Here is a 25,179-nt window from a genome sequence, read left to right as displayed (position 1 = left end):
GATCAATCTAACTGCGCAGATTAAACAGCTAACAGATACAGAAAAACACCGCTGTGCTCCGGAACAGGAAGTGATACAATACCGAAATTATTCTGAACACTACTGTAAATGTAATATCTGCATTGGGCTAATTTTCATTTTTCATACTGTACCAACTTTTTCTGATTTTGGGTTGTAAATAAATAATGATTAAAAAAAATCCTATGTATTACATCAGCCAAACATAAACAAAAACCTTGAAGCAAATTGATATTTTTTTAATGCCAGATTTTTGTCACTTCTAGACAAAGGGATTGGATGTTGTGGTAGGTTGGTCTAAGAATAAGCCAATAAGCCTACCGGTGTAAACAGTCCATCGTTGGTTTCTGTGATTTCTGCCGAAGGGACTGATCCAGTCAACGGAATGGCTTGAGTCCAACAGAAAGTAGAAGGAAATAACTCCTGTCATTAGTCCAGTGGTGAAGATGAAATAAGATTGAATTTGCTTCATTTTCTTGATTTGCCTGCAAGAGATATGAGAAATGAGATATGAGAAATACATTTAATAGGGAACACCCAAGCTGCTTTAAAATATATATCCCAGTTCACCTTGATGCCAGTGTGCTTGGAGCCGCAGCTTTTCCTTGTTGACTGAGGGGAACAAAGGTGAAACGGTACAAGAAGGCTGGTGTTTGTTCGGCTCGGTCACACCTTTGTTTGTTTGGTTTTTGGGGCGGAGGGTTGTCAGGATTGCTTGAGGTGAGATTGTATTTTGCCTCAGGAGGTGGAACAAATCCTGTAGACAAACACGGATACGGATGTTCCTTTCTGTAACCACACTGCACTCATGTCATCCGTATTTGTGTTCATTTTCTGGAAGCTTACAGATATGGATGAGATGAAGCAATACCACCCACACTAATATGCAGCCAAAGCTCAAGAGAGACACAACCTTCAGGAAAAGGACACAGAAGTACTGTCACAGATGAGAGTTTATACTCCAAAATGGATGATGTGGTGGCTTCCCTCAGTAGTCTTCTTGCACGGTCAGTCGGTTTTTGAGAAATGCCTCCTCCAGACAGATTGACCATAAAATACCATATTGTTTCTATTTCTACATCACTGATGTAAATGAAGTCCAAGACACAGGCAGGGACTTGGAAATGTTCATACATCCATCTGTTGACTTGTCTCAAGAAAAAAGGATGGAGAAGTGATGGTTTAATCCTTGTATTTACAATAATTTGTCCTTCAACCAATGTTTTTTTTTTCTTTTTCTTTTTCTTTGAATGCGCTGCAGGTCTTAAATGCAGGAACAGGTCACGGGGGCTGGAGTCTATCAAAGCAATCAGAGAGTAGGTAGACCCTGGACAGGCTGCCAACATACAGAGACAGACAAAGTCAAAGACAAAGGTGGGAACAAGACAAAGCACCCGGAGGGAACTGAAGCAAACACGGAGAGAACATGCAAACTGAAAGGACCAGGTCAGAAGCAAACCTGGGACCTTCTCTTTGTAAGGTAACAGTGCTAACCACTAAGCCAGCGTGCCGCATTTACAGCTATTAGCAAAGAATTTTATTTACAGTATGCCATTATTTCATTTAGCTGTATGTTGTGGGGAAGTAGTTTGGAGAATAAAACCATCTGACCTCTGTCTCACTGACACTCGTGTTTGTATATCTCAAGCCTACATGGATGAAGCACATATTGATCAACCAAATATTTGTGATTGATTAGTATGAATGACTTCATAATGATGCCAACACCAAGGTAACAATAACAGACAGCACAGTGTGGGCTTCTATCCCTGTAGAGCAATTTGATAACATCGCCATGATCATTCCTGACTGTACATGTTCATCATCTTCTGAAGGTGACAACTATATGACAGCATCCTTGGAAACAGATTATGGAGAAATTGAACTGGAAACTTTTGAATACAGAGAACATACAGTTGTGCTAAAAAGTTTACATACCCTGGCAGAATTGACTTCTTGGCCATTTTTTCAGAGAATATCAATGATAACACAAAACTATTTCTTCACTCATGGTTAGTGGTTGTGTGAAACCTTTTAATGTCAAACAACTCTGTTTACTCTTTAAATCATAATGACAACAGAAACTACCCAAATGACCCTGATCAAAAGTTTACATACCCCAGTCCTTAATAAGGGAAACCGGGGCACAGTGAATCAGTAGTTACAGTGAGGAAAATAAGTATTTGAACACCCTGCGATTTTGCAAGTTCTCCCACTTAGAAATATGGAGGGGTCGGAAATTTTAAATCTTAATTCTAAATAAATTTTAAATCTTTTAAATCTTAGGAGCATGTCCACTGTGAGAGACATAATCTAAAAAAAAAAATCTGAAAATCACAATGTATGATTTTTTAATAATTTATTTGTATGTTACTGCTGCAAATAAGTATTTGAACACCTGTAAAAATCAGTGTTAATACTCGTATATGGTACAGTAGCCTTTGTTTGCAATTACAGAGTTCAAATGTTTCCTGTAGTTTTTCAGGAGGTTGCCGAAATCTCGCAATACATGACCCCATCCATCCTCCCTTCAATAAGGTGCAGTCGTCCTGTCCCCTTTGTCCCCTTATATTTTGATCTAGCTCCAAACAATAATATTCTTTATGCCTTGCAGTACTTAATATTTAAAAATGTATGAATCAGCACAAGAACCAATTATACAGCTGTGTACCATAAGAGAACATCCTTTACATGATAATGATATTTAAGTTGCTTGCATCATGACCAAGACTTGCTGCCGTTTCAGTCAGAATATAGGTGGCCCTTCTGTCTGTTGTTTTGGTCCTATCCAATGCTGCTGCAAGTCCTGGTGTTACAACAGCTTTAATTTTACTGGCTTTTTGTGGCACTGGCATAACAAATTCTTCATCTGGACTTTCTGTGTTCTCTTCACTCTGGCTGGAGACAGTGTCAGGTAGTGAAACATTAGATGGTCCAGGCTCCTCCAGTTTCTCTTTGTATTTTGCTGGGTGAGAGTAATGAATTTCCAACTTTTATTTTTTTGAACCACCCTAATGCGGCATGCGACAAATTGACATGTGTTTCAGGGGACAGAGCTTTAGCTGGGTCTTTATCGCGGCTAAGGTCGCCGTACCCCTCCTGGGTGCGGACTTTCTGTATGTGTATGGACTGTTGGTGGACATGAAGATTGACACCACCACCTTTTGCTCATACGGCTGCGCCCTTAGCGACATGGACTCCATCAGACTGTCTAGCGTGCTGTCGCAAGCTGATGTCCTTCACCGCCTGCTCTGGGAATTCTACGCACTCACACAACTGACCTTCTCAGCCTCCACCGCCAAGCATGGAGTGGAGCACCACATCACCACCACACTCACATGGTAGCAGACTGATTTTCTTAATTTTGTTTTCTAACTTGGGGTTGAACATAAACAAAATCCCAATTATAAACATATGTATATTTTTACTTGTACATTTATATTGTGGTGTGCAGAGCCCTCAGATAAATATATACAATGACAGACTTGATTTTCTTCTTTTTTTTTTTTTCGTCTTTTTGGTTGGGGCTGTAAATTGAGTCACACTCCGCAAGCACACGGTGGCGGTAAAGACATATTAAGTTGGAAGCCAACGGCTGAAGAAGTAGCAGAAGAAGACGAAGAAGACGAAGAAGAAGTTTTATTAATAATAATAATAATCATCATCATCATCACCGGCCGCGTTCAGTTTTATTTCTGGCATTGCCGAAAAAACAAAACAAAACAGTGATTCTGTGAAAGTGTGTTTTCGCGTCATGTCAGAAGAAGCTAGCCACTAGCTGTGTGCTTCTTCATGGCGTCCAAAGTTCGGTCTCTGTACAAGCGGATTCTGGTGCTGCACCGCTTCCTGCCGCTGCATTTACGCGTTTTGGGCGACCAGTACGTCAAAGAGGAGTTCAGGAGGCATAAAAGAGCTTCAGGCGAAGAGGTGAAGATCTTCATGAGGGAATGGCAGGTAAAAAACAAAACAAAACACAGCAACAAACGGGCTTCACAACCATAAACTCCAGACTTCAGATTTATACCTCGTGGATTATCCAATTATCGATCAATTTTTTTTGGGGGGGGGGTGGGGGGTGGTTGTTATAGCCCAGTCCCATGTGCAGGTGATGATGTGCAGCTGTCTGCAGCACTGTGAAGTTGTCATCAGGTTCGATGATTACATGGATGAATCCATCCGTTCGCCCTATTGAGATATCCCATAATCCCTTGCGCGCCAGAGAGTTGCTGTGGTCTAAACAACTTAGAGCAGTGATTCTCAACCGGGGTGCCGTGATCGATCGTCAGGGGTGCCGTGGGTATTTTTCATATTCGCGATTACCGTGAATTATTTATTTTATCCACAAAGCATAAAACGACTCAGAATCTGACGTCATTGTGCTGCAGCCTCGCTCTCGTCTTAAGGCGGGACAATAACAAGGAGGCTGACGGCCGATTAAAACAGTGCCGTCTCCTTCAAAAGCCGTCTAAAATGCGGAGCTGTCGGTGTGTGTGTCTGTGCCTGTGTGTGCACGCGCGCGGAGTTAACAGGCTGCAGACTGCGAGGGAGGGGAGGGGGTGAGTGAGGGAGGGGAGGGGAGGGGAGGGGGTGGGTGAGTGAGGGAGGGGCTGGGTGAGGGAGGGGAGGGGGTGAGTCAGGGAGATTCCTGAATGCAATCGCGACACGTTCAGTGCGCAGCGAGCGCGGAGCAGAGAGAGGATTTTAAATGGAGTGAACATGTTAACAAAACGAAAACGTGAAGCTTTTACTTCTCTCTGAACTTTCTCTAAAGGTGTGATTCTGCCGTTACCGTCCTGTTCACACCATGTGCGCGTCGTATGCTGAATTTATGAGATCATGAGATAAAATAAACGGTCAAATATCTTTAAAAACATATTTAAAAAATGAGAATATATGAATGAACTGAGATACACAAAAAAAAACCAATGTTCAGACGCACAGATCACAAAAAGCAGGTGAGAACTCTGAACTTTAACAGCTGTTATTTTCCAAAGGTATTTATTTGTTCAATCTTGAGCTTAATGTAGTGTTTAAGCACAAAACGTGACTGATGAGGAGAAACAATTTCAGAAATGCAACAGAAACAACCACAAATCAGAAAAAGTTGGGACTGTATGTAAAATGAAGATAAAAATAAAAATGTTGCACCATTCCCAGTTTCTCCACTCACAGAAGCCAAACGTTCTTCCAGAGTTGTGTAATTATACTACAATAGTAGAATATAAAGAAGGGGAAAAAAAGAAAAAAAAATAGACAATATATTCGTCAATCGCAATTATTTGTCTGACAATTAATCGTCTCCAGAAAGTTCTAATCGTGACAGCCCTACTTGAGATCAGAGCGCAAAATGCTTGAGGATTTTCGAAATGCAATGTTTTCTGTATCGATTTTCTATTGCGATAATTGGGTTTTGCGCAAAACCAGAGGTAATAGCATTATAATATTATTTTAGTTGGTGCTGTGCCGCAGGATTTTGTAAATATAAAAAGGGTGCCGTGACTCAAAAAAGGTTGAGAAACACTGACTTAGAGAATCCACATGACAGTTGCAAATGAACATTATACTCCCAAAATGTACATTTTTATGCTTTCCATCACGTGAATAAGAGGCTGCGTGGATGAGACCCTGAAAACCCACTAAAACGAATATTTCAAATATCTGCTACGTTTGTCTGCGTGGAATTTAATAAACGCAAACTGAATTTCAGACATCTTATATATATATATATATATATATATATATATATATATATATATATATATATTACTCTGGAACAAACTGAATCGGTGTTGTAAAGAACAATAAGCAGAACTTAAAGAGTAAACTTCACTTTCCCTCACAATGACATGTACAGGAAGCGATCGCAGCTCACAGCAAATCCCACTGACAATAATGGAGAAACAACCTGAACTTCTCACAGGCTTACATAAAACAAACACAATAACAACGTGTATAAACCCAGAGAATATATTCACGAGCGTTTTAGGCACAATATACAAAGAGTTTTATGTTGCGATGTTAATGCTGTTGTCCGTGTGTAGCGGTTAAAGTGCAGCCTGACCAGACTGTCTCAATGCAGTTCTCAGTGTTAATGACATCTCGCAGCACGGTGAACTCTCTGACATTTTGTGAGATTTTGCGGGATTTGAAACCTCAGTAGGGCGAATTAGCTATAGATGGAATCATGGTGACATCACGCGCCGGGCGGGGCCCACACCGGTAGGCAGAAAAGTCTTATGTAGCCACTGACTGCGCACTTGGTGACAGATCAGCGCTGTGCATAAAAAAACACATCATATCCAGATGGATGACAATCCATTTTAAAGATTTTCACTTTGCCAGCATTTAACCTCAAGGATTGGCTGTGGTTTGGCTCGGAATTGTGTCCAGTACAGGTGGGAGAGGGGATCACATGACCTCACCCTGCGTTCAAACTCAAATCAATTAATAACAAAACTCCCCTCCTGTATTTTTTCTTTTTTCCTTTGGTTAGCTGTGCAGCTCCACATTTAGGCAACAAGTTGAAGTTATTATGAGGGCTGCAAACTAACAACGATCTAATTTTCAGTTCATTCTTTTTAAATTAAACAGTTCAACATGCGCAAAAGAGCGATTTTGCAGACAAACGGATGAACACGAAGTGTAACATTGGGCTCATCAGCGTCAAAATGAGCCACGGAAGAAATAAAACCAGTGAGAAGAAATGCAGAGGCGACTGTCCAGGAATCCATCATGGTTTGGTTTGGACCATTCTTTAAAAAACATCTCAGGTTTGTTGGTTTCCGAGCATGGACAGCCCATTTAAATTCACATCACAGATTTTCAATAATATTCAGGTCTGGAGACTGAGATGGCCATTCCAGAACGTTGTACTCTGTGCAAAGTGAGCTTTATAGTTGAACTATGCACAGAGACACTATCTGCAGTAAGATCATGTTGTAGGTCTTGAGCAGGTCTGTGGGTTGACTATGACTGTTCTCACCATCCTTCGCTTTAGCTTATCTGAGATTTTTCTTGGCCTGCCACTTCGGGCCTTAACTAGTACTGTACCTGTGGTCTTCCATTTCATCACGATGTTCCTCACAGTGGAAACTGACAGCTGAAATCTCTGAGATAGCTTTTTGTATTGTTCCCCTAAACCATGATGTTGAACAATCTTTGTTTTGAGGTCATTTGGGAGTTGTTTAGAGGCTCCCATGTTGCCACTTATTAGAAGAGATACAAAGGGGGGGAAACATTTGCAAATGGCCACCTTAAATACCCTTTCTCATGATTGGACTCACCTGTGTAAGGAGGTCAAGGGTCAGTGAGCTTATCAAACCAATTCTGTGTTCCAATAATTAGTGCAAAATGTATTCAAATGAATGAAATGACTAGGGCTGCAGCTATCAAATATTTTTGGAATCGAGTATTCTAACGATTATTTTATCGATTATTCGAGTAATCGGATGAAAAAGTTATTTTGTATTTTTAAACAATAACAGTAGTGGCAGGGCTCTCCCTAAGCAATGGCACAATGTCGCTGTGCCATCATGCAGATTTTTAAGTTCAGGATGTTCCCTCTCTCTCTGTTTGCCCAGGTAATTTTTTATTTTTTTCACATTATTAAGTTTTGGAGCTTTGCCAAACCATAAGCCCAGGCACTCTGTGAAATCTTCAGTCTGCCGACAGGGCATTCTTTTTTTTTTTTTCTTTTCTTATTACACATTTCATTTGCACTTTTTATTACTGTGATTTATTCATTGTTTAGTGTATATTTCTACATGCCGTACAGATCAGCTCAAACCGAAGTCAAATTCCTTGTTTTCTGTGGATACTTTGCGAATAACAAAGCCTTTGAAAAAACGGCTGTGGAGTGCCACAACAGCTGCACTGATAAATTAACTGTACAGCCTGTTGATAAAAACTCTTATCAAATCTGAAAAAAAAAAAAATATTTTTTTGAATAGTTAAACATGATTAATTTAAAGTGCACTTCCTTTCGCTTCATCTGCGGAGGCAGAGAGCAGCCAGTGGAGCAAACCACGTTAAAAAAAAATATATATATATATATATACATACACACACACCGCTTCACTTTAAACGCATAATAAGTCCGTTTCAGATGATCAGCACAGACCCTTTCTCTTAAAAGGTTTTATTTTACTCAGCATGTGGCTTTGTAAACTTGTAGCATCGCCTGCTACATTGATTAGCGCTTACATTAGTTATAGGCACCTACAGGCCTGGCATATGTACTACAGCTTTAAACGAAGCTTTGAGGCAAAGAATTTGCCTAGAACATTTTTTGTAATCGAATTATTCGAATTACTCGATTATTCGTTTCAGCCCTAGAAATGACATTCAAAATTTATGCATCTGCCAAATGTTCTTTAATTAATTATTGAACACTTTCTTTAAATACTCGAAACTTCATTTCACTTCTCAAATATCAGTATGTTCTTCTGCTATATATATTTCACTGAAATGTCTGACCCCATCCAATGTATGACCCCATCCATCCTCCCTTCAGTATGGTGCAGTCATCCTGCCCCTTTGCAGAAGAGCACCCCCAGAGTATGATGTTTCCACCCCCATGCTTCATGGTTGGGATGGTTTTCTTGGGGTTGTTCTCATCCTCTAAACATGGTAAGTGGAGTTGATTCCAAAAAGCTCTATTCTGGTCTCATCTGACCACATGACCTTCTCCCATGCCTCCTCTGGATCATCCAGATGGTCACTGGTGAACTTCAAACAGGCCTGGACATGTGCTGGCTTGAGCAGGGGGAACTTGCTGCCCTGCAGGATTTTAAACCATGACAGCATCATGTGTTACTAATGTAATCTTTGTGACTGTGGTCTCAGCTCTCTTCAGGTCATTGACCAGGTCCTCCTGTGTAGTTCTGAGCTTTCTCAGAATCATCCTTACCCCACAAAGTGAGATCTTGCATGGAATCCCAGACTGAGGGAGATTGACAGTCATCTTGTGTTTCTTCCACTTTCGAATAAATAATTATAACAGCTGTTGTCTTCTGCCAAGCGGCTTGCTGTTGTCCTGTAGTCCATCCCAGCCTTGTGCAGTTCTACAGTTTTGTCCCTGGTGTCCTTAGACAACTCTTTGGTCTTGGCTATGATGGACAGGTTGGAGTGTGGTTGATTGAGTGTGTGAACAGGTGTCTTTTATACATTTAACAAGTTCAAACAGATGCAATTAATACAGGTAAAGAGTGCAGAATAAGAGGGCTTCTTAAAGAAAAATTAACAGGTCTGTGTGAGCCAGAATTCTTGCTGGTTGGTAGGGGATCAAATACTTATTTTATGCAATAAAATGCAAATTAATTATTTTAAAATCATACAATGTGATTTTCTGGATTTTTTTTTTTAGATTCTGTCTCACAGTTGAAGTGTACCTACGATAAAAATTACAGACCTCTCCATTCTTTGTTGGTGAGAAAACCTGCAAAACTGACAGGGGGGTCAAATACTTATTTTCCCCAGTGTGTGTGTGTGTGTGTGTGTGTGTGTATATATATATATATATATATATATATATATATATATATATATATATACATACACATATATATCCTCATTGAAGACAACTTTGGATGCTGTAGCTCCTCTGAAAAAGAGAGCTTTAAATCAGAAGTGCCTGACTCCGTGGTATAACTCACAAACTCGCAGCTTAAAGCAGATAACCCGTAAGTTGGAGAGGAAATGGCGTCTCACTAATTTAGAAGATCTTCACTTAGCCTGGAAAAAGAGTCTGTTGCTCTATAATAAAGCCCTCCGTAAAGCTAGGACATCTTACTACTCATCACTAATTGAAGAAAATAAGAACAACCCCAGGTTTCTTTTCAGCACTGTAGCCAGGCTGACAAAGAGTCAGAGCTCTATTGAGCTGAGTATTCCATTAACTTTAACTAGTAATGACTTCATGACTTTCTTTGCTAACAAAATTTTGACTATTAGAGAAAAAATTACTCATAACCATCCCAAAGATGTATCGTTATCTTTGGCTGCTTTCAGTGATGCCGGTATTTGGTTAGACTCTTTCTCTCCGATTGTTCTGTCTGAGTTATTTTCATTAGTTACTTCATCCAAACCATCAACATGTTTATTAGACCCCATTCCTGCCAGGCTGCTCAAGGAAGTCCTACCATTATTTAATGCTTCAATCTTAAATATGATCAATCTATCTTTGTTAGTTGGTTATGTACCACAGGCCTTTAAGGTGGCAGTAATTAAACCATTACTTAAAAAGCCATCACTTGACCCAGCTATCTTAGCTAGTTATAGGCCAATCTCCAACCTTCCTTTTCTCTCAAAGATTCTTGAGAGGGTAGTTGTAAAACAGCTAACTGATCACCTGCAGAGGAATGGTCTATTTGAAGAGTTTCAGTCAGGTTTTAGAATTCATCATAGTACAGAAACAGCATTAGTGAAGGTTACAAATTATCTTCTTATGGCTTCGGATAGTGGACTTATCTCTGTGCTTGTTCTGTTGGACCTCAGTGCTGCTTTTGATACTGTTGACCATAAAATTTTATTACAGAGATTAGAGCATGTCATAGGTATTAAGGGCACTGCGCTGCGGTGGTTTGAATCATATTTGTCTAATAGATTACAGTTTGTTCATGTAAATGGGGAATCTTCTTCACAGACTAAAGTTAATTATGGAGTTCCACAAGGGTCTGTGCTAGGACCAATTTTATTCACTTTATACATGCTTCCCTTAGGCAGTATTATTAGACGGTATTGCTTAAATTTTCATTGTTACGCAGATGATACCCAGCTTTATCTATCCATGAAGCCAGAGGATACACACCAATTAGCTAAACTGCAGGATTGTCTTACAGACATAAAGACATGGATGACCTCTAATTTCCTGCTTTTAAACTCAGATAAAACTGAAGTTATTGTACTTGGCCCCACAAATCTTAGAAGCATGGTGTCTAACCAGATCGTTACTCTGGATGGCATTTCCCTGATCTCTAGTAATACTGTGAGAAATCTTGGAGTCATTTTTGATCAGGATATGTCATTCAAAGCGCATATTAAACAAATATGTAGGACTGCCTTTTTGCATTTACGCAATATCTCTAAAATCAGAAAGGTCTTGTGTCAGAGTGATGCTGAAAAACTAATTCATGCATTTATTTCCTCTAGGCTGGACTATTGTAATTCATTATTATCAGGTTGTCCTAAAAGTTCCCTAAAAAGCCTTCAGTTGGTTCAGAATGCTGCAGCTAGAGTACTGACGGGGACTAGCAGGAGAGAGCATATCTCACCCGTGTTGGCCTCTCTTCATTGGCTTCCTGTTAATTCTAGAATAGAATTTAAAATTCTTCTTCTTACTTATAAGGTTTTGAATAATCAGGTCCCATCTTATCTTAGGGACCTCGTAGTACCATATTACCCCATTAGAGCGCTTCGCTCTCAGACTGCGGGCTTACTTGTGGTTCCTAGGGTTTGTAAGAGTAGAATGGGAGGCAGAGCCTTCAGCTTTCAGGCTCCTCTCCTGTGGAACCAGCTCCCAATTCAGATCAGGGAGACAGATACCCTCTCTACTTTTAAGATTAGGCTTAAAACTTTCCTTTTCGCTAAGGCTTATAGTTAGGGCTGGATCGGGTGACCCTGGACCATCCCTTGGTTATGTTGCTTTAGACGTAGACTGTGGGGGGGGTTCCCATGATGCACTGTTTCTTTCTCTTTTTGCTCCGTATGCATCACTCTGCATTTAATCATTAGTGATCGATCTCTGCCCCCCTTCTCGGCATGTCTTTTTCCTGGTTCTTTCCCTCAGCCCAAACCAGTCTCAGCAGAAGACTGCCCCTCCCTGAGCCTGGTTCTGCTGGAGGTTTCTTCCTGTTAAAAGGGAGTTTTTCCTTCCCACTGTCCTGCTGCTGCACTCAGCCCACAGAGATGGGGCCAGACAGCAGAAAGAACAGAGGCTGACATAAATGTCTGCAGCAGTAGGCTGATAACAGCGATAGTAGTAATAGCATAATAATAGTAGTAATAATAAGTCATAGTAATAATAGTAATAATAGCTCTTCAGAAGCGGCAAGTCCGCTTCTTAACTCCTCTCAAAGCCATTAAAATGTGTCAGTCGTGACTGTGAGTCACTTTTGTGCAGATTAAAGTCACTAAATGGGATCTTGTCTTGTGGCAGTAAAGAAACGAGAATCGTCCTCCGTTCCGTTGGCACAGCTCCAAACACTGCGCGGCTCTCTGCTGAGACAGAGTCCAGTCAGAATTAATAACTTAAAATGAATTGCCGCTTTAAATAAAATGACACCTCTTTCCAAACGCTGTAATACAGAAAATAAACTACAATCGATTAAAACGTTTTTTTTTTTCTTCCCAAAATGAGACGTCCTGCATTCTTTATGAATTAAACTGATGTTGACGTGAAGCATAGCCAGCTGCAAGAGCTCAGCTCAGAGGTGTGGAAAGACATTCATGCCAATAATGTCTGTAAGGAAATGCTTTTGACAAAACTACAGATTTTGTTTTTATATTCAGAGATCAAGGATCCACCATGTAGAGTTTATTATGTCCAGAGTTTAAGGATCCAGTGACCAATTTCATATTTATTTATTTTAAGATTCAATAAAATGTTGGTGACGTAGAAAACCTTTAAAGCCTACTTTTAGTACACAGAAAATTCACTAGAGGTATCGATAAGGAATCGGATCGATAAGCAGAATCGATAATGGTATCGATATCGATAAAATCTTATCAATACCCATCCCTAACCATGCTCCATTCTCCTGCAGAATCTCACGCATATTGAAATGTATGTTGTCAATGCGTGGAGCGTGCATTTGGCTGTTTCTGTCACCGATCTTCGGCAATGTTTGTTAGCATCTTTAAATGCGCGGGAAGAAACGAAGAAGAACAAGACGCAAATCTAACAGAGCGCTTTGAAATTCAAATTGAAATATGTTTATACTACATCCATCCAAACCCGGACAACAACCAGGAAAGAGGTTTGCTAAAGGAATTGGCCAGTTTAGTGATGATGAGTTAAGGGAGAGAGACAGGCTACATGAAAGAAACAAGAGAAAGAGAGGTTTTGTCCTGACCTGGCCACAGAAATGGCCGTGGCTCATGACCAAGAGAAGAATGAGGTTTTCTGCCAAATCTGCAGGGCCTATCCGTCATATGCTGACAAGTAAGTAAAGTATTTGCTTTGGTCCTGGTAGACCCTGGCTGTTTTGAAGCTAGTTTATAAGTCTAACCAGCTTGCCTTTGTGGAAACCCCACAGTGACAACATTAGCAAAGGAGCCAAGCATAATTTTTTTTTAAATTTTTAGATCTCTAACTCCAATCCAGACATGGCATACTTTTTAGTTTTGATATGGACCTACATCTGTCTTTTACATTTCTGACTGAGTTAGCCAACTCTGAGGGTTGCTAAAAAATGCCCTCTAAATTTTATGGGAGTCACTTTATTTTTTTACACTTGAGAATGCCCTCTGATAAATTCTGTTTTTTGAGCTTCATGGTCCATAGAATATTTTATGTTCTTTCTGGATTGGTTTATATTATATAGGCAGTTTGATTTGCAGGATTTCAAGGTGAAATATCATGAACTCTCGCACGCAAAACCATGGGCCAGTGCTCCTACACTGTGGGCCACTAACTTCTAAATTCTACTGGCCCTGTGGGGCAAATTGGTTTATGTCAAGCTCTGAAAGTTTTACAAAGGTGAAGAAACAGGAATTCTAAACAACATGATGTAATAAGAAAATATGTATTTGATGAGTATTTTTCATTGTGGTGCAGTGAGGGAGTGCACGCAGTCTGTCTGTCTGTCTCTGTCCTTGTCTGTCTGTCTGTCTGTCTGTCTGTCTACTGCTGATTTGCTGTTATTTTAAACTGCAGAAATCATATCACAAATCCTGTCATTATGGGAGCACTCAGCTGAGTGGAGGTTGAAAATAATAAAAGCAGAAATTTACATTACTTCCTTGTGTACACAAACACACACACACACACACACACACGCGTGCGCGCGCACAGTGTAGTGATATTTTGAAGTTGGTGACAGCTGTGCACATTCATGGACAGATGGCCTACAGAACCTGTTGGTACAGTTTAGAAATCCGTGGTCTCAGATTTCTAAACTGTGGGTTCAGATCATCGACTGGTTTGTTTGCAACTGTAGTTCCCAGTTTTGCCACTAGGGTGTTGCCTTGCGAGTAGGCGATAGGATATCCACAAGGCTGCCTTTGCGAATAGAGTTGGTAAGTGATGGTTTAGTTTGAGGTGTTCATGCTTATGCAGACCGTTGGTTTGGCTTTTATACTTTTGTTCAATTTATGCCATTGTTAAGATTTGTTTCACTGGGAGTTTAATGGGCATAATTTGAGAAATTTTAACATACAAAAGCCTGAATTCTTTTAAAATTTGTAGAAGGTCAAGGGTGCACAAACTTTTTCACATCACTGTTTTTTTTACTGCACCAGTCAGGAGTAGTACTCATAATTTGTTATATTCTGTGCAGTGACAGTGAAGACTTTGTGCTTCTATTCATTAGTTTTTTTTTTTTGTTTGTTTGTTTGTTTGTCATGGAAGAAAACTATATCTACATTTGCATTCAGTCTTAAGACTTCATGTTTGATGGGTTTGCACTGAAAGTGTCATGTCGGTAATTCACCACATGATGGCAGAGCAGGTTCAGAAATCAGGAGCTGAAGTGTTAGTGTTATAGATTTTCAGTGGTTAACATACACCAAGATGACTGTCTCATTAAACAGTATGGAACATTCTACAATCTATTGGAATTGCTTCCTGCATAATTGTTATAATTTGTGGTTAACCCTCAAGCGACCAGGCTATTTTCGCAACTAATATGACCAAGTGGGGTTGTTATTTGTGACTTCATCACTGACTGTATATTGGAATACTTCTATATAAATGATTGTTTTAGGGTTCTTCATATTTATTTCACTCTCTAATATATTTATCCATCATCCTTTTCATCCTCACTCTGGGCATCAAGAATGAGCCTCAATGCTCATGCAGCTCTAAATCTTGCTATTCTCCGTCTGTTGGACGTGCTTCCCTGCAAAACAGATACTTTGTCACTGTAACAAGTACAACGAAAGGTAAGGTGCAAGCCTTTCAGTTCATGCAAAAAAAAGCGCCTTGGGGCAACTGTTTGTTGTGATTTGGCGCTATATACATGTGCTCTGATGTCACTGTTTATCTCCATAGAAACTACCCAAACAATCTTTCATACAAACTGTTTAAAGGGACATTACAGTGTTGTGGTGGAAATTACGGCAATAGTATGGGACAACTACATTTTGTTTAAAAAAATCACAACAGTTGTATGACATTGAATACCCCAATTATGTTTTGATTATTTTACTGATATTTTATTCAGAGATATTTTAAAACATTAGAAAAAATGTTTCTTTACCATTCATTTTTATCATTGAAGATCAAAAGTCTGGGTGTGGGACAAGCACAAAACGGCAATATTTGCATATAATGATGCTGAAAAAAGGGTGAAAAAGTCATAGACTACTAGAACAAATTTCTTAACACACTTTCATTGTAAAGATAACTATAAAAGTGTGAAATTTCCCCTTTTTTCTGTTTTTCATACAATATGATCAAAGGACATAATAAGTGCCCGTAGTCTAAGAATCACCCATGTACAAAACTGTGGATATTTCAGTGGCAGTGGTTGGATAGAAACAATTTTCAATCTATTTGTACTTGCTTTAACCAGTAAAATGTAATGATTACAGCTGGCAAATTATAATACCATCTGAAGCTATAATATTGACAGTCTCATAGATCTTCCCGGGGTCATAAGTCACCCCACACAAGTTTGGATTATACTTACCACACGCATCGGCCAAACCTTGCAAAATTCTGTGAATAAATGCAGGACAAATTGAAAATTCATGGTAGGAAACTCTTCTCTGATTAAAATTACAAAAATGGTGCACAAAAGTATATTCCCGGGGTCATAAATGACACCACTCGGTCACTTGAGGGTTAATTAGGGACTGCTTGTATATAAGGACCTCCCTGTCAAGCCAGTGCCTTATTGTTTTTAAGGTGAGGTCAGGTCTTGGAGCACGTGCTAATGCTACATGTTGCTGCCTCGCTGACAGTGCGGCTGCCACACTATGGAACGTCCTTTGGACCTGGATGCTAATAACCCAGACAGACAACCAGCTCATCCCCACTACCTGGAAGTAGTCATTTATCTGTCTGTGATATGCACCTGTCCCCTTGGCCTTGCCGAGTTACTGAGGTCGCCAACACTGAGGCGCATGTGCGCTGGCTCGTGCCCGGAGAAGTACAGTGCTGTGAAAATGTTATTGCCCCCTTGAGGTTTTACATGTTTTAAAATTTTTTAGGACATCAAAAAAAAAAAAAAAAGATCTGGCGTTCTGCCCCTTAAATTCACAGTGAAAATGAATCTCTACACCATGAATTAAAAGAAATAAAAATCTAAAAGTCAAAATGATGGTGTGAATAAGTAAGTGCCTCCTTTAGTATGTAACACATACAAACCTTCACTTTTACATCCAAGTCAGGGGACATTAGCTATGTAGAAATAGAAACAGTGTGGCACTCTAGGCAGTTCTCAAAAACTAAAGGACTGTGCAAGAAGGAGACGAGTGAGGAAATGTCACCAACAACACACACATGACGGCATCCCTTACTTCCGGCGTCCACCACTGGGTTCAGGGATTGCCGCCGTGACAGGCACCAGAGACCTTGCGACCACAGCTACGAGCGGCTGCATCGACAATGGAGGTGGAGAACATGGTCCACTCGGACTCCATGTCTCCAACCTCCCCCGGGATCTGGGAGAAGCTCTCCCGAAGGTGGGAGTTGAAGACCTCGCTGACAGAGGGTTTTGCCAGTTGTTCCCAGCAGACCCTCACGATACGTTTGGGCCTGCCAGGTCTGACTGGCTTCCTCCCTTCCCAGCGGATCCAGCTCACCACCAGGTGGTGATCGGTTGACAGCTCAGCCCCTCTCTTCACGCGAGTGTCCGAGACACGTGGCCGAAGGTCAGATGATACAAGTACAAAGTCGATCATCGACCTCCGGCTCAGGGTGTCCTGGTGCCACGTGCACTTATAGACACCCTTGTGCTCGAACATGGTGTTTGTGATGGACAAACTGTGACTAGCACAGAAGTCCAACAACTGAACACCACTCGGGTTCAGATCGGGGAGGCCATGCTTCCCGATCACCCCCCTCCATGTCTCATTGTCACCGCCCACGTGGGCATTGAAATCCCCCAGGAGAACAATGGAGTCCTCAGTCGGAGCGCTATCTAGTACCCCTCCTAGGGACTCCAAGAAGGTCGGGTACTCTGCACTGCCGCTCGGCCCGTAGGCCGAGACAACAGTGAGAGACCTGTCCCTGACCCGAAGGCGTAGGGATGCGACCCTCTTATTCACCAGAGTGAACTCCAACACATGGCGACTGAGCTGGGGAGCAATAAGCAATGCAACCCCAGCTCTCCGCCTCTCCCCGTGGACAACACCAGAAAAGTGGAGCGTCCACCCCCTCTCCAGGAGTTGGGTACCAGAGCCCAAGCTGTGTGTGGGGGTGAGCCCGACTATCTCTAGTCAGTAGCCTTGGTGTCACCATAGACAGCGATCTTAAATTTGATAAACAGGTTAATGCGGTTTTAAAATTGAGTTTTTTTTACCTTCGTCTTTTATCAAAAGAGAAACTTTTTATCCCTTTTAAATTGTTTGAACAAGTCATGCACGCTTTTATTTCTTCTCATTTAGACTACTGCAATGCACTTAATTCGGGGATTAGCCATAATGCACTTTCCCTACTGCAGTTAGTCCAGAATTCAGCGACTTTTAACAGGGGCCAGAAAACGTGAGCATATTACCCCAATTTTGGCTTCTCTGCACTGGCTCCCTGTACATTTCAGAATTGATTTTAAGATACTTTTGTTTGTTTTTAAAGCTCTGAATGGACTGGCCCCACAATATATCAACTGCCTCCAGGTCTGCACTCCAGCACGAGCTCTGAGGTCCGAGGGCCAGTCCCAGCTCATGGTGCCTAGGACGAGACTTAAAACTCGAGGGGACAGAGCCTCCGTGGTCGGTCCCAGACTCTGGAACGCTCTGCCCCTACATGTCCGATCTGCTCCCACTGTGGAGTGTTTTAAGTCCCGTCTTAAGGCCCATTTTTATTCCTTGGCTTTTAACACCGCGTTGAGTTGTACGGTCCTTGTGTCTTATTTTATTTTTATTTTATTGAAATTTATTTTTTTTATCATGGTTTTATCTATTTATGTATTATTTTATCTTATCTATTTTATTGTTATTATTGCTATTTTCCGTGTCTATGCTTTTGTTGTGCAGCACTTTGGAGACTCGGGTCTGTTTAAATGTGCTTTATAAATAAAGTGGATTGGATTGGTATCTCTCAACCTCCCGCACAAGCTCAGGCTCCTTCCCCCCCAGCGAGGTGACATTCCACGTCCCAACAGCCAGGGGCTGTGAGCGCGGACCGGGCCGCTGGGCCACCCGCCCTCGACTGCCACCCAATCCTCTCTGCACCTGACCCCCATGGCCCCCTCTGCAGGTGGTGAACCCACAGGAGGGCGGGCCCACGTCGCTCTTTCGGGCTGAGCCCGGCCAGGCCCCATGGGCTAAGGCCCGACCACCAGGCGCTCACGCGCGAGCCCCAACCCCGGGCCTGACTCCAGGGTAGCCATGCCGGCAACGTCTTGGTCCTTGATTTTTTACTGGTCATGGGAGCTTCTGAACTGCCCTTAGTCTGACCCGTCACCTAGGACTTGTTTGCCTTGGGAGACCCTACAAGGGGTGCAAAGCCCCCGGCAACATAGCTCCTAGGATCATCCGGGTACGTAAACTCCCCCACCATGATAAGGTGGCAGCTAGAGGGGGAGCAGAGTAAAGGAGGAGGGAGAGGAGTAAAACAATAAATGCTTCAGCGCCTCTATGTAATACTCATGATTTGTTTTATTTATTTTTACCCGATGGCCATCAAATAAGGCCATCGGGTATTGCGAAGGCGTTGTGTCCATCCGTCTGTCTCTGCTCAGCATAAGTCCAGTCTGATTATTGCCAGTCTTCAAATTCACGGGGACCATTTTTCAGACACAGTCCTTGGACAAGTTCAAAGATGGCTAACCTTGACCTGTTTTAAAAAGTATTTTAAGAGGTTAAAAAGTCACATTCTGTTTCAGTCTGTTACTTTTTTTTTTTTTTTTTTTTTGAGGGGTGACAGCTAAGGATATGAATCGTACAACAACTCACGATTCAATTCGATTCCGATTCTTGGGGTGACGATTTGATTCAGAATCGATTTTCTATTCAAAGAGCTCTGAGAAATAGTTATTACTTAAAAAATGTTTATGTTTAAAAAAAATGGAGCTTTACAAGGTTAATCAAGTGATTCTAAAGATGTAAATTTATGTATCTGCTTTGCTCGTTCAGAGTTGGCTGGCAGTTTAGCGAAGCACTGGTCAGTAGTCGGCAGATACCGCTGCTCCGCTTCTTTTAGCTCCAGGTAATGGCGTAGCATGTGGGCTTGCAGATTTGAAGCGTTTCAGAAGTACTTGACTTTCATTTTGCAGATTTTGCACACTGCATAAGTCATGTCAAGCTCCTTCTTACGAAGCAAATAATAAAATTCAAAATGCGCCCAAACATCTGCCTTCAGCAAAGACAGTGCTGGCTGAATTAGCTCTTCGTCTGCCATGCTAAGCTGCAGCTCATGAATGTTTGAAGCACGCCGGACCCTCCCCTCGTGGGGACGCTGTAGTACGGAGGCCATTGCCTGACAAACAGTACACGCAGCGAGTAAGCAAGAAGATGTTTAAAAAAATGCTTTTTAAAAATTGATTCTTGGACATTTTGGATTTATTCAGAATCTTAATAAATAAGAATCGCGATTCAGACGTGAATCAATTTTTTTCTGACACCCCTAGTGACAGCCAATCTCAGCGGCTGTTCTCACTCCAAAATTGCTTTTGTGTTTATACACATTTCTCATGTATTATGCTAGGAAAGCTAGGAAGAAATAAAACCTGAATTAAACATTCCGGTTTTATTTCTTGTCACCAACAATCAGAATGTTGTCTGCACGGGTTACCAAGTTGGAGATAAACTCACCAAATTCATCTAAGAATTCAGAATATGGGCCCTAGGACCTATATACTGCGACAAATAGCGTAGTTGATTTTTGTTCTTCTGACCTTCGCTATACGTAGTATCCTGGGCAGAGTGGAGAGTCACATGTTCAAATTAATTGTATTTTAGACCAACAACAGCTAGTAGACTAAACCCTAGATTTATACATTAGAAGAACACCCCCACCTTGCTTCGTATGATCAAGGATGTGACTAAATGTGTATGCTGGTGAATTCATTTAAGGGGAGGCAGGTTTAAGCCAGGTTTCACATAAACCAATCATATCTAAGTGGTGTTCCATAACTAGATCATTTATCAACAGTGATTTTGAGGAGAGTGACCTTATGTTCATGAGACCCAAACTAAGGACCTTAGTGGGGTTGACAAGTGGACTATTAGGATTTGGGGGTGATTCCAGAGTAGTATATATAAGATTCCTAAATTTAGGTTTAGGTGTAAGGAGTTCCACACAGGTTGTAGGCCAAGCCAGACTTAACCATTCTGACCACCACTACACTGTGCAGTACCGGCCCAAGCCACTTAGTGGAAACGGGACTGTCAGCATACACTGGATAAATCATCAAGGTGTAACAATGGCATAATTTATTAGATGTTATTTGTGGTGTATTCAATTGAATATAGGTTGAAGAGGATTTGCAAATCATTGTATTCTGTTTTATTTACATTTTATACAACATCCCAACTTCATTGGAATTGAGGTTGTAATTTTCTGTTGATGACTAGATTAGACTTGACCAGACCACAGCGCATTGTTTCTTAATCAAAGGAGAGGAGTTTAACCCTAATCAGATTAAAGTTACTTCTCCAAGTCACTGTGCGCTACAATTATCTTTGTATTGTGAGTTGATCACAGCATTAAAACTGGCCCGTGAGAGCAGGGGGAGGTCAGGGTTCAGCTGAACTGACCAGTTCACCCACTTTCAGCAAGCTGCCAGCTTTTCATCTGCTGTTCAGCAGCGCAGTTGTCTTTCAAAGCGCGGTGATGCTCAGAGCTATGGTTTGATAAAGACATTTCTATGCTTTTGTCTTTAAAACTATGCTGGTGTGTGTCTCCTCGCTAAACACAGCTGATGTGTGACGCGTTATAAATAGTAACGCTTTTTTTCCACCCAAATGTGCCTAAAGTCTCTTTCAGAGGATGACATGACATAAACAAAAAAAAAAAAAACGCTGACCTGTCAATCTGTTGACCTCCCCCTCCCATGCAGGGGGCATGTGGGGGTGGCTCCCCACAACAGCCCTTGATTAAAAGTCTACTTTTGAAGACTTTTTTTGTCATACTATTACTACTACTAATACCACTAATAATAATAATAATAATTTCAACAACTGGAATGTTTAGAAATAATTTAAATGTTACAAAAATGTTCGAAAGAATTTAGTAGTTACTTTTATAAACAATGTTGGTTAGAAAAGTTTTAACGATACAGTGCTGACAGTTAAATATGAGGTCAAGAAAGATGTCTATTTTATTTTTTAAAAGTATTTATCAATCAATTCAATCAATTTTTTTTTATATAGCGCCAAATCACAACAAACAGTTGCCCCAAGGCGCTTTATATTGTAAGGCAAGGCCATACAATAATTATGTAAAACCACAACGGTCAAAACGACCACCTGTGTGCAAGCACTTGGCGACAGTGGGAAGGAAAAACTCCCTTTTAACAGGAAGAAACCTCCAGCAGAACCAGGCTCAGGGAGGGGCAGTCTTCTGCTGGGACTGGTTGGGGCTGAGGGAGAGAACCAGGAAAAAGACATGCTGTGGAGGGGAGCAGAGATCGATCACTAATGATTAAATGCAGAGTGGTGCATACAGAGCAAAAAGAGAAAGAAACAGTGCATCATGGGAACCCCCCAGCAGTCTACGTCTATAGCAGCATAACTAAGGGATGGTTCAGGGTCACCTGATCCAGCCCTAACTATAAGCTTTAGCAAAAAGGAAAGTTTTAAGCCTAATTTTAAAAGTAGAGAGGGTGTCTGTCTCCCTGATCTGAATTGGGAGCTGGTTCCACAGGAGAGGAGCCTGAAAGCTGAAGGCTCTGCCTCCCATTCTACTCTTACAAACCCTAGGAACTACAAGTAAGCCTGCAGTCTGAGAGCGAAGCGCTCTATTGGGGTGATATGGTACTACGAGGTCCCTAAGATAAGATGGGACCTGATTATTCAAAACCTTATAAGTAAGAAGAAGAATTTTAAATTCTATTCTAGAATTAACAGGAAGCCAATGAAGAGAGGCCAATATGGGTGAGATATGCTCTCTCCTTCTAGTCCCCGCCAGTACTCTAGCTGCAGCATTTTGAATTAACTGAAGGCTTTTTAGGGAACTTTTAGGACAACCTGATAATAATGAATTACAATAGTCCAGCCTAGAGGAAATAAATGCATGAATTAGTTTTTCAGCATCACTCTGAGACAAGACCTTTCTAATTTTAGAGATATTGCGTAAATGCAAAAAAGCAGTCCTACATATTTGTTTAATATGCGCTTTGAATGACATATCCTGATCAAAAATGACACCAAGATTTCTCACAGTATTACCAGAGGTCAGGGTAATGCCATCCAGAGTAAGGATCTGGTTAGACACCATGTTTCTAAGATTTGTGGGGCCAAGTACAATAACTTCAGTTTTATCTGAGTTTAAAAGCAGGAAATTAGAGGTCATCCATGTCTTTATGTCTGTAAGACAATCCTGCAGTTTAGCTAATTGGTGTGTGTCCTCTGGCTTCATGGATAGATAAAGCTGGGTATTATCTGCGTAACAATGAAAATTTAAGCAATACCGTCTAATAATACTGCCTAAGGGAAACATGTATAAAGTGAATAAAATTGGTCCTAGCACAGAACCTTGTGGAACTCCATAATTAACTTTAGTCTGTGAAGAAGATTCCCCATTTACATGAACAAATTGTAATCTATTAGACAAATATGATTCGAACCACCGCAGCGCAGTGCCTTTAATACCTATGGCATGCTCTAATCTCTGTAATAAAATTTTATGGTCAACAGTATCAAAAGCAGCACTGAGGTCTAACAGAACAAGTACAGAGATGAGTCCACTGTCCGAGGCCATAAGAAGATCATTTGTAACCTTCACTAATGCTGTTTCTGTACTATGATGAATTCTAAAACCTGACTGAAACTCTTCAAATAGACCATTCCTCTGCAGATGATCAGTTAGCTGTTTTACAACTACCCTTTCAAGAATTTTTGAGAGAAAAGGAAGGTTGGAGATTGGCCTATAATTAGCTGGGTCAAGTGATGGCTTTTTAAGTAATGGTTTAATTACTGCCACCTGTAGTTGGGACTGTTTACACTGAGACTGCTACCTGCTGCTTTGGACTTGAATTAACAGTCCTTTTCAAGACTTTTTTACTTTTTTACCTTTTTACTTTTTTTTTTAACTTTTTTACTGTGCTCCAACGCCTAAGGAAGACCTCTAACGGTCGAAACATCGCGACGGAGCACTTTTATCTGCTAACTTTCATCAGCGTTGGCAAGCTAACTAGCTTGCTAACGCTTTCGTTTTTTATTTATTTTTTTTTTTTTTTTTTCTCTTTTGGCGCTGTTGTCGTGCGTTGCCTGTGCTGCTTCATGGCCTGTTTGGTGCCTTGATTGGGGCACTCCTTCTGCTGAATCACCTTTAAATTATTTACACATTATTCACTTTGTGTGTTTTTAGGAATCCGCTAGGTTGCGTAGCTACTAGCTCTTAGCCGATTTAGCATGGCGGCTTCTCCTGTCTCTCCCGCACTTTTCTGCTCTGGGTGTGAAATGTTTAGTTATTCCTCGGCCTCCTTTAGCAGTAACGGTACTTGTAATAAGTGTAGCTTATTCGTAGCTTTGGAGGCCAGGCTGGGCGAATTGGAGACTCGGCTCCGCACCGTGGAAAATTGTACAGCTAGCCTGGCCCCTGTAGTCGGTGCGGACCAAGGTAGCTTAGCCGCCGCTAGTTCCCCCCTGGCAGATCCCGGGCAGTCGGGAAAGCAGGCTGACTGGGTGACTGTGAGGAGGAAGCGTAGCCCTAAACAGAAGCCCCGTGTACACCGTCAACCCGTTCACATCTCTAACCGTTTTTCCCCACTCGACGATACACTTGCCGAGGATCAAACTCTGGTTATTGGCGACTCTGTTTTGAGAAATGTGAAGTTAGCGACACCAGCAACCATTGTCAATTGTCTTCCGGGGGCCAGAGCAGGCGACATCGAAGGACATTTGAAATTGCTGGCTAAGGCTAAGCGTAAATTTGGTAAGATTGTAATTCACGTCGGCAGTAATGACACTCGGTTACGCCAATCGGAGGTCACTAAAATTAACATTAAATCGGTGTGTAACTTTGCAAAAACAATGTCGGACTCTGTAGTTTTCTCTGGGCCCCTCCCCAATCGGACCGGGAGTGACATGTTTAGCCGCATGTTCTTCTTGAATTGCTGGCTGTCTGAGTGGTGTCCAAAAAATGAGGTGGGCTTCATTGATAATTGGCAAAGCTTCTGGGGAAAACCTGGTCTTGTTAGGAGAGACGGCATCCATCCCACTTTAGATGGAGCAGTTCTCATTTCTAGAAATCTGGCCAATTTTCTTGGATCCTCCAAACTGTGACTGTCCAGCGTTGGGACCAGGAGGCAGAGCTGTGGTCTTATACACCTCTCTGCAGCTTCTCTCCCCCTGCCATCCCCTCATTACCCCATCCCCGTAGAGACGGTGCCTGCTCCCAGACCACCAATAACCAGCAAAAATCTATTTAAGCATAAAAATTCAAAAAGAAAAAATAATATAGCACCTTCAATTGCACCACAGACTAAAACAGTTAAATGTGGTCTATTAAACATTAGGTCTCTCTCTTCTAAGTCCCTGTTGGTAAATGATATAATAATTGATCAACGTATTGATTTATTCTGCCTAACAGAATCCTGGTTACAGCAGGATGAATATGTTAGTTTAAATGAGTCAACACCCCCGAGTCACACTAACTGTCAGAATGCTCGTAGC

The 25,179-nt window shown here is 41.3% G+C and overlaps 1 protein-coding gene across 1 annotated transcript in view; it reads left to right on the top strand.

Annotated features, from left to right (window-relative positions):
* Nucleotides 1-25,179, top strand: part of sdhaf3 (succinate dehydrogenase complex assembly factor 3) — a 45,910-nt gene that overhangs the window by 2,622 nt on the left and 18,109 nt on the right. Inside the window, exons 2-3 of the mRNA XM_034161406.1 lie at nt 1,566-1,568; nt 3,745-3,972. Coding sequence (XP_034017297.1) covers nt 3,811-3,972 — 162 coding nt within the window. The 5' untranslated portion in view covers nt 1,566-1,568; nt 3,745-3,810. The remainder of the gene's footprint in view (nt 1-1,565; nt 1,569-3,744; nt 3,973-25,179) is intronic.

The sequence above is a fragment of the Thalassophryne amazonica genome, chromosome 20 (genome assembly GCF_902500255.1).
Source record: "Thalassophryne amazonica chromosome 20, fThaAma1.1, whole genome shotgun sequence".
NCBI classification, from domain to species: domain Eukaryota; kingdom Metazoa; phylum Chordata; class Actinopteri; order Batrachoidiformes; family Batrachoididae; genus Thalassophryne; species Thalassophryne amazonica.
Note: the sequence above shows the minus strand (reverse complement) of the source record. Positions and strands in the feature narration are given on the sequence as shown.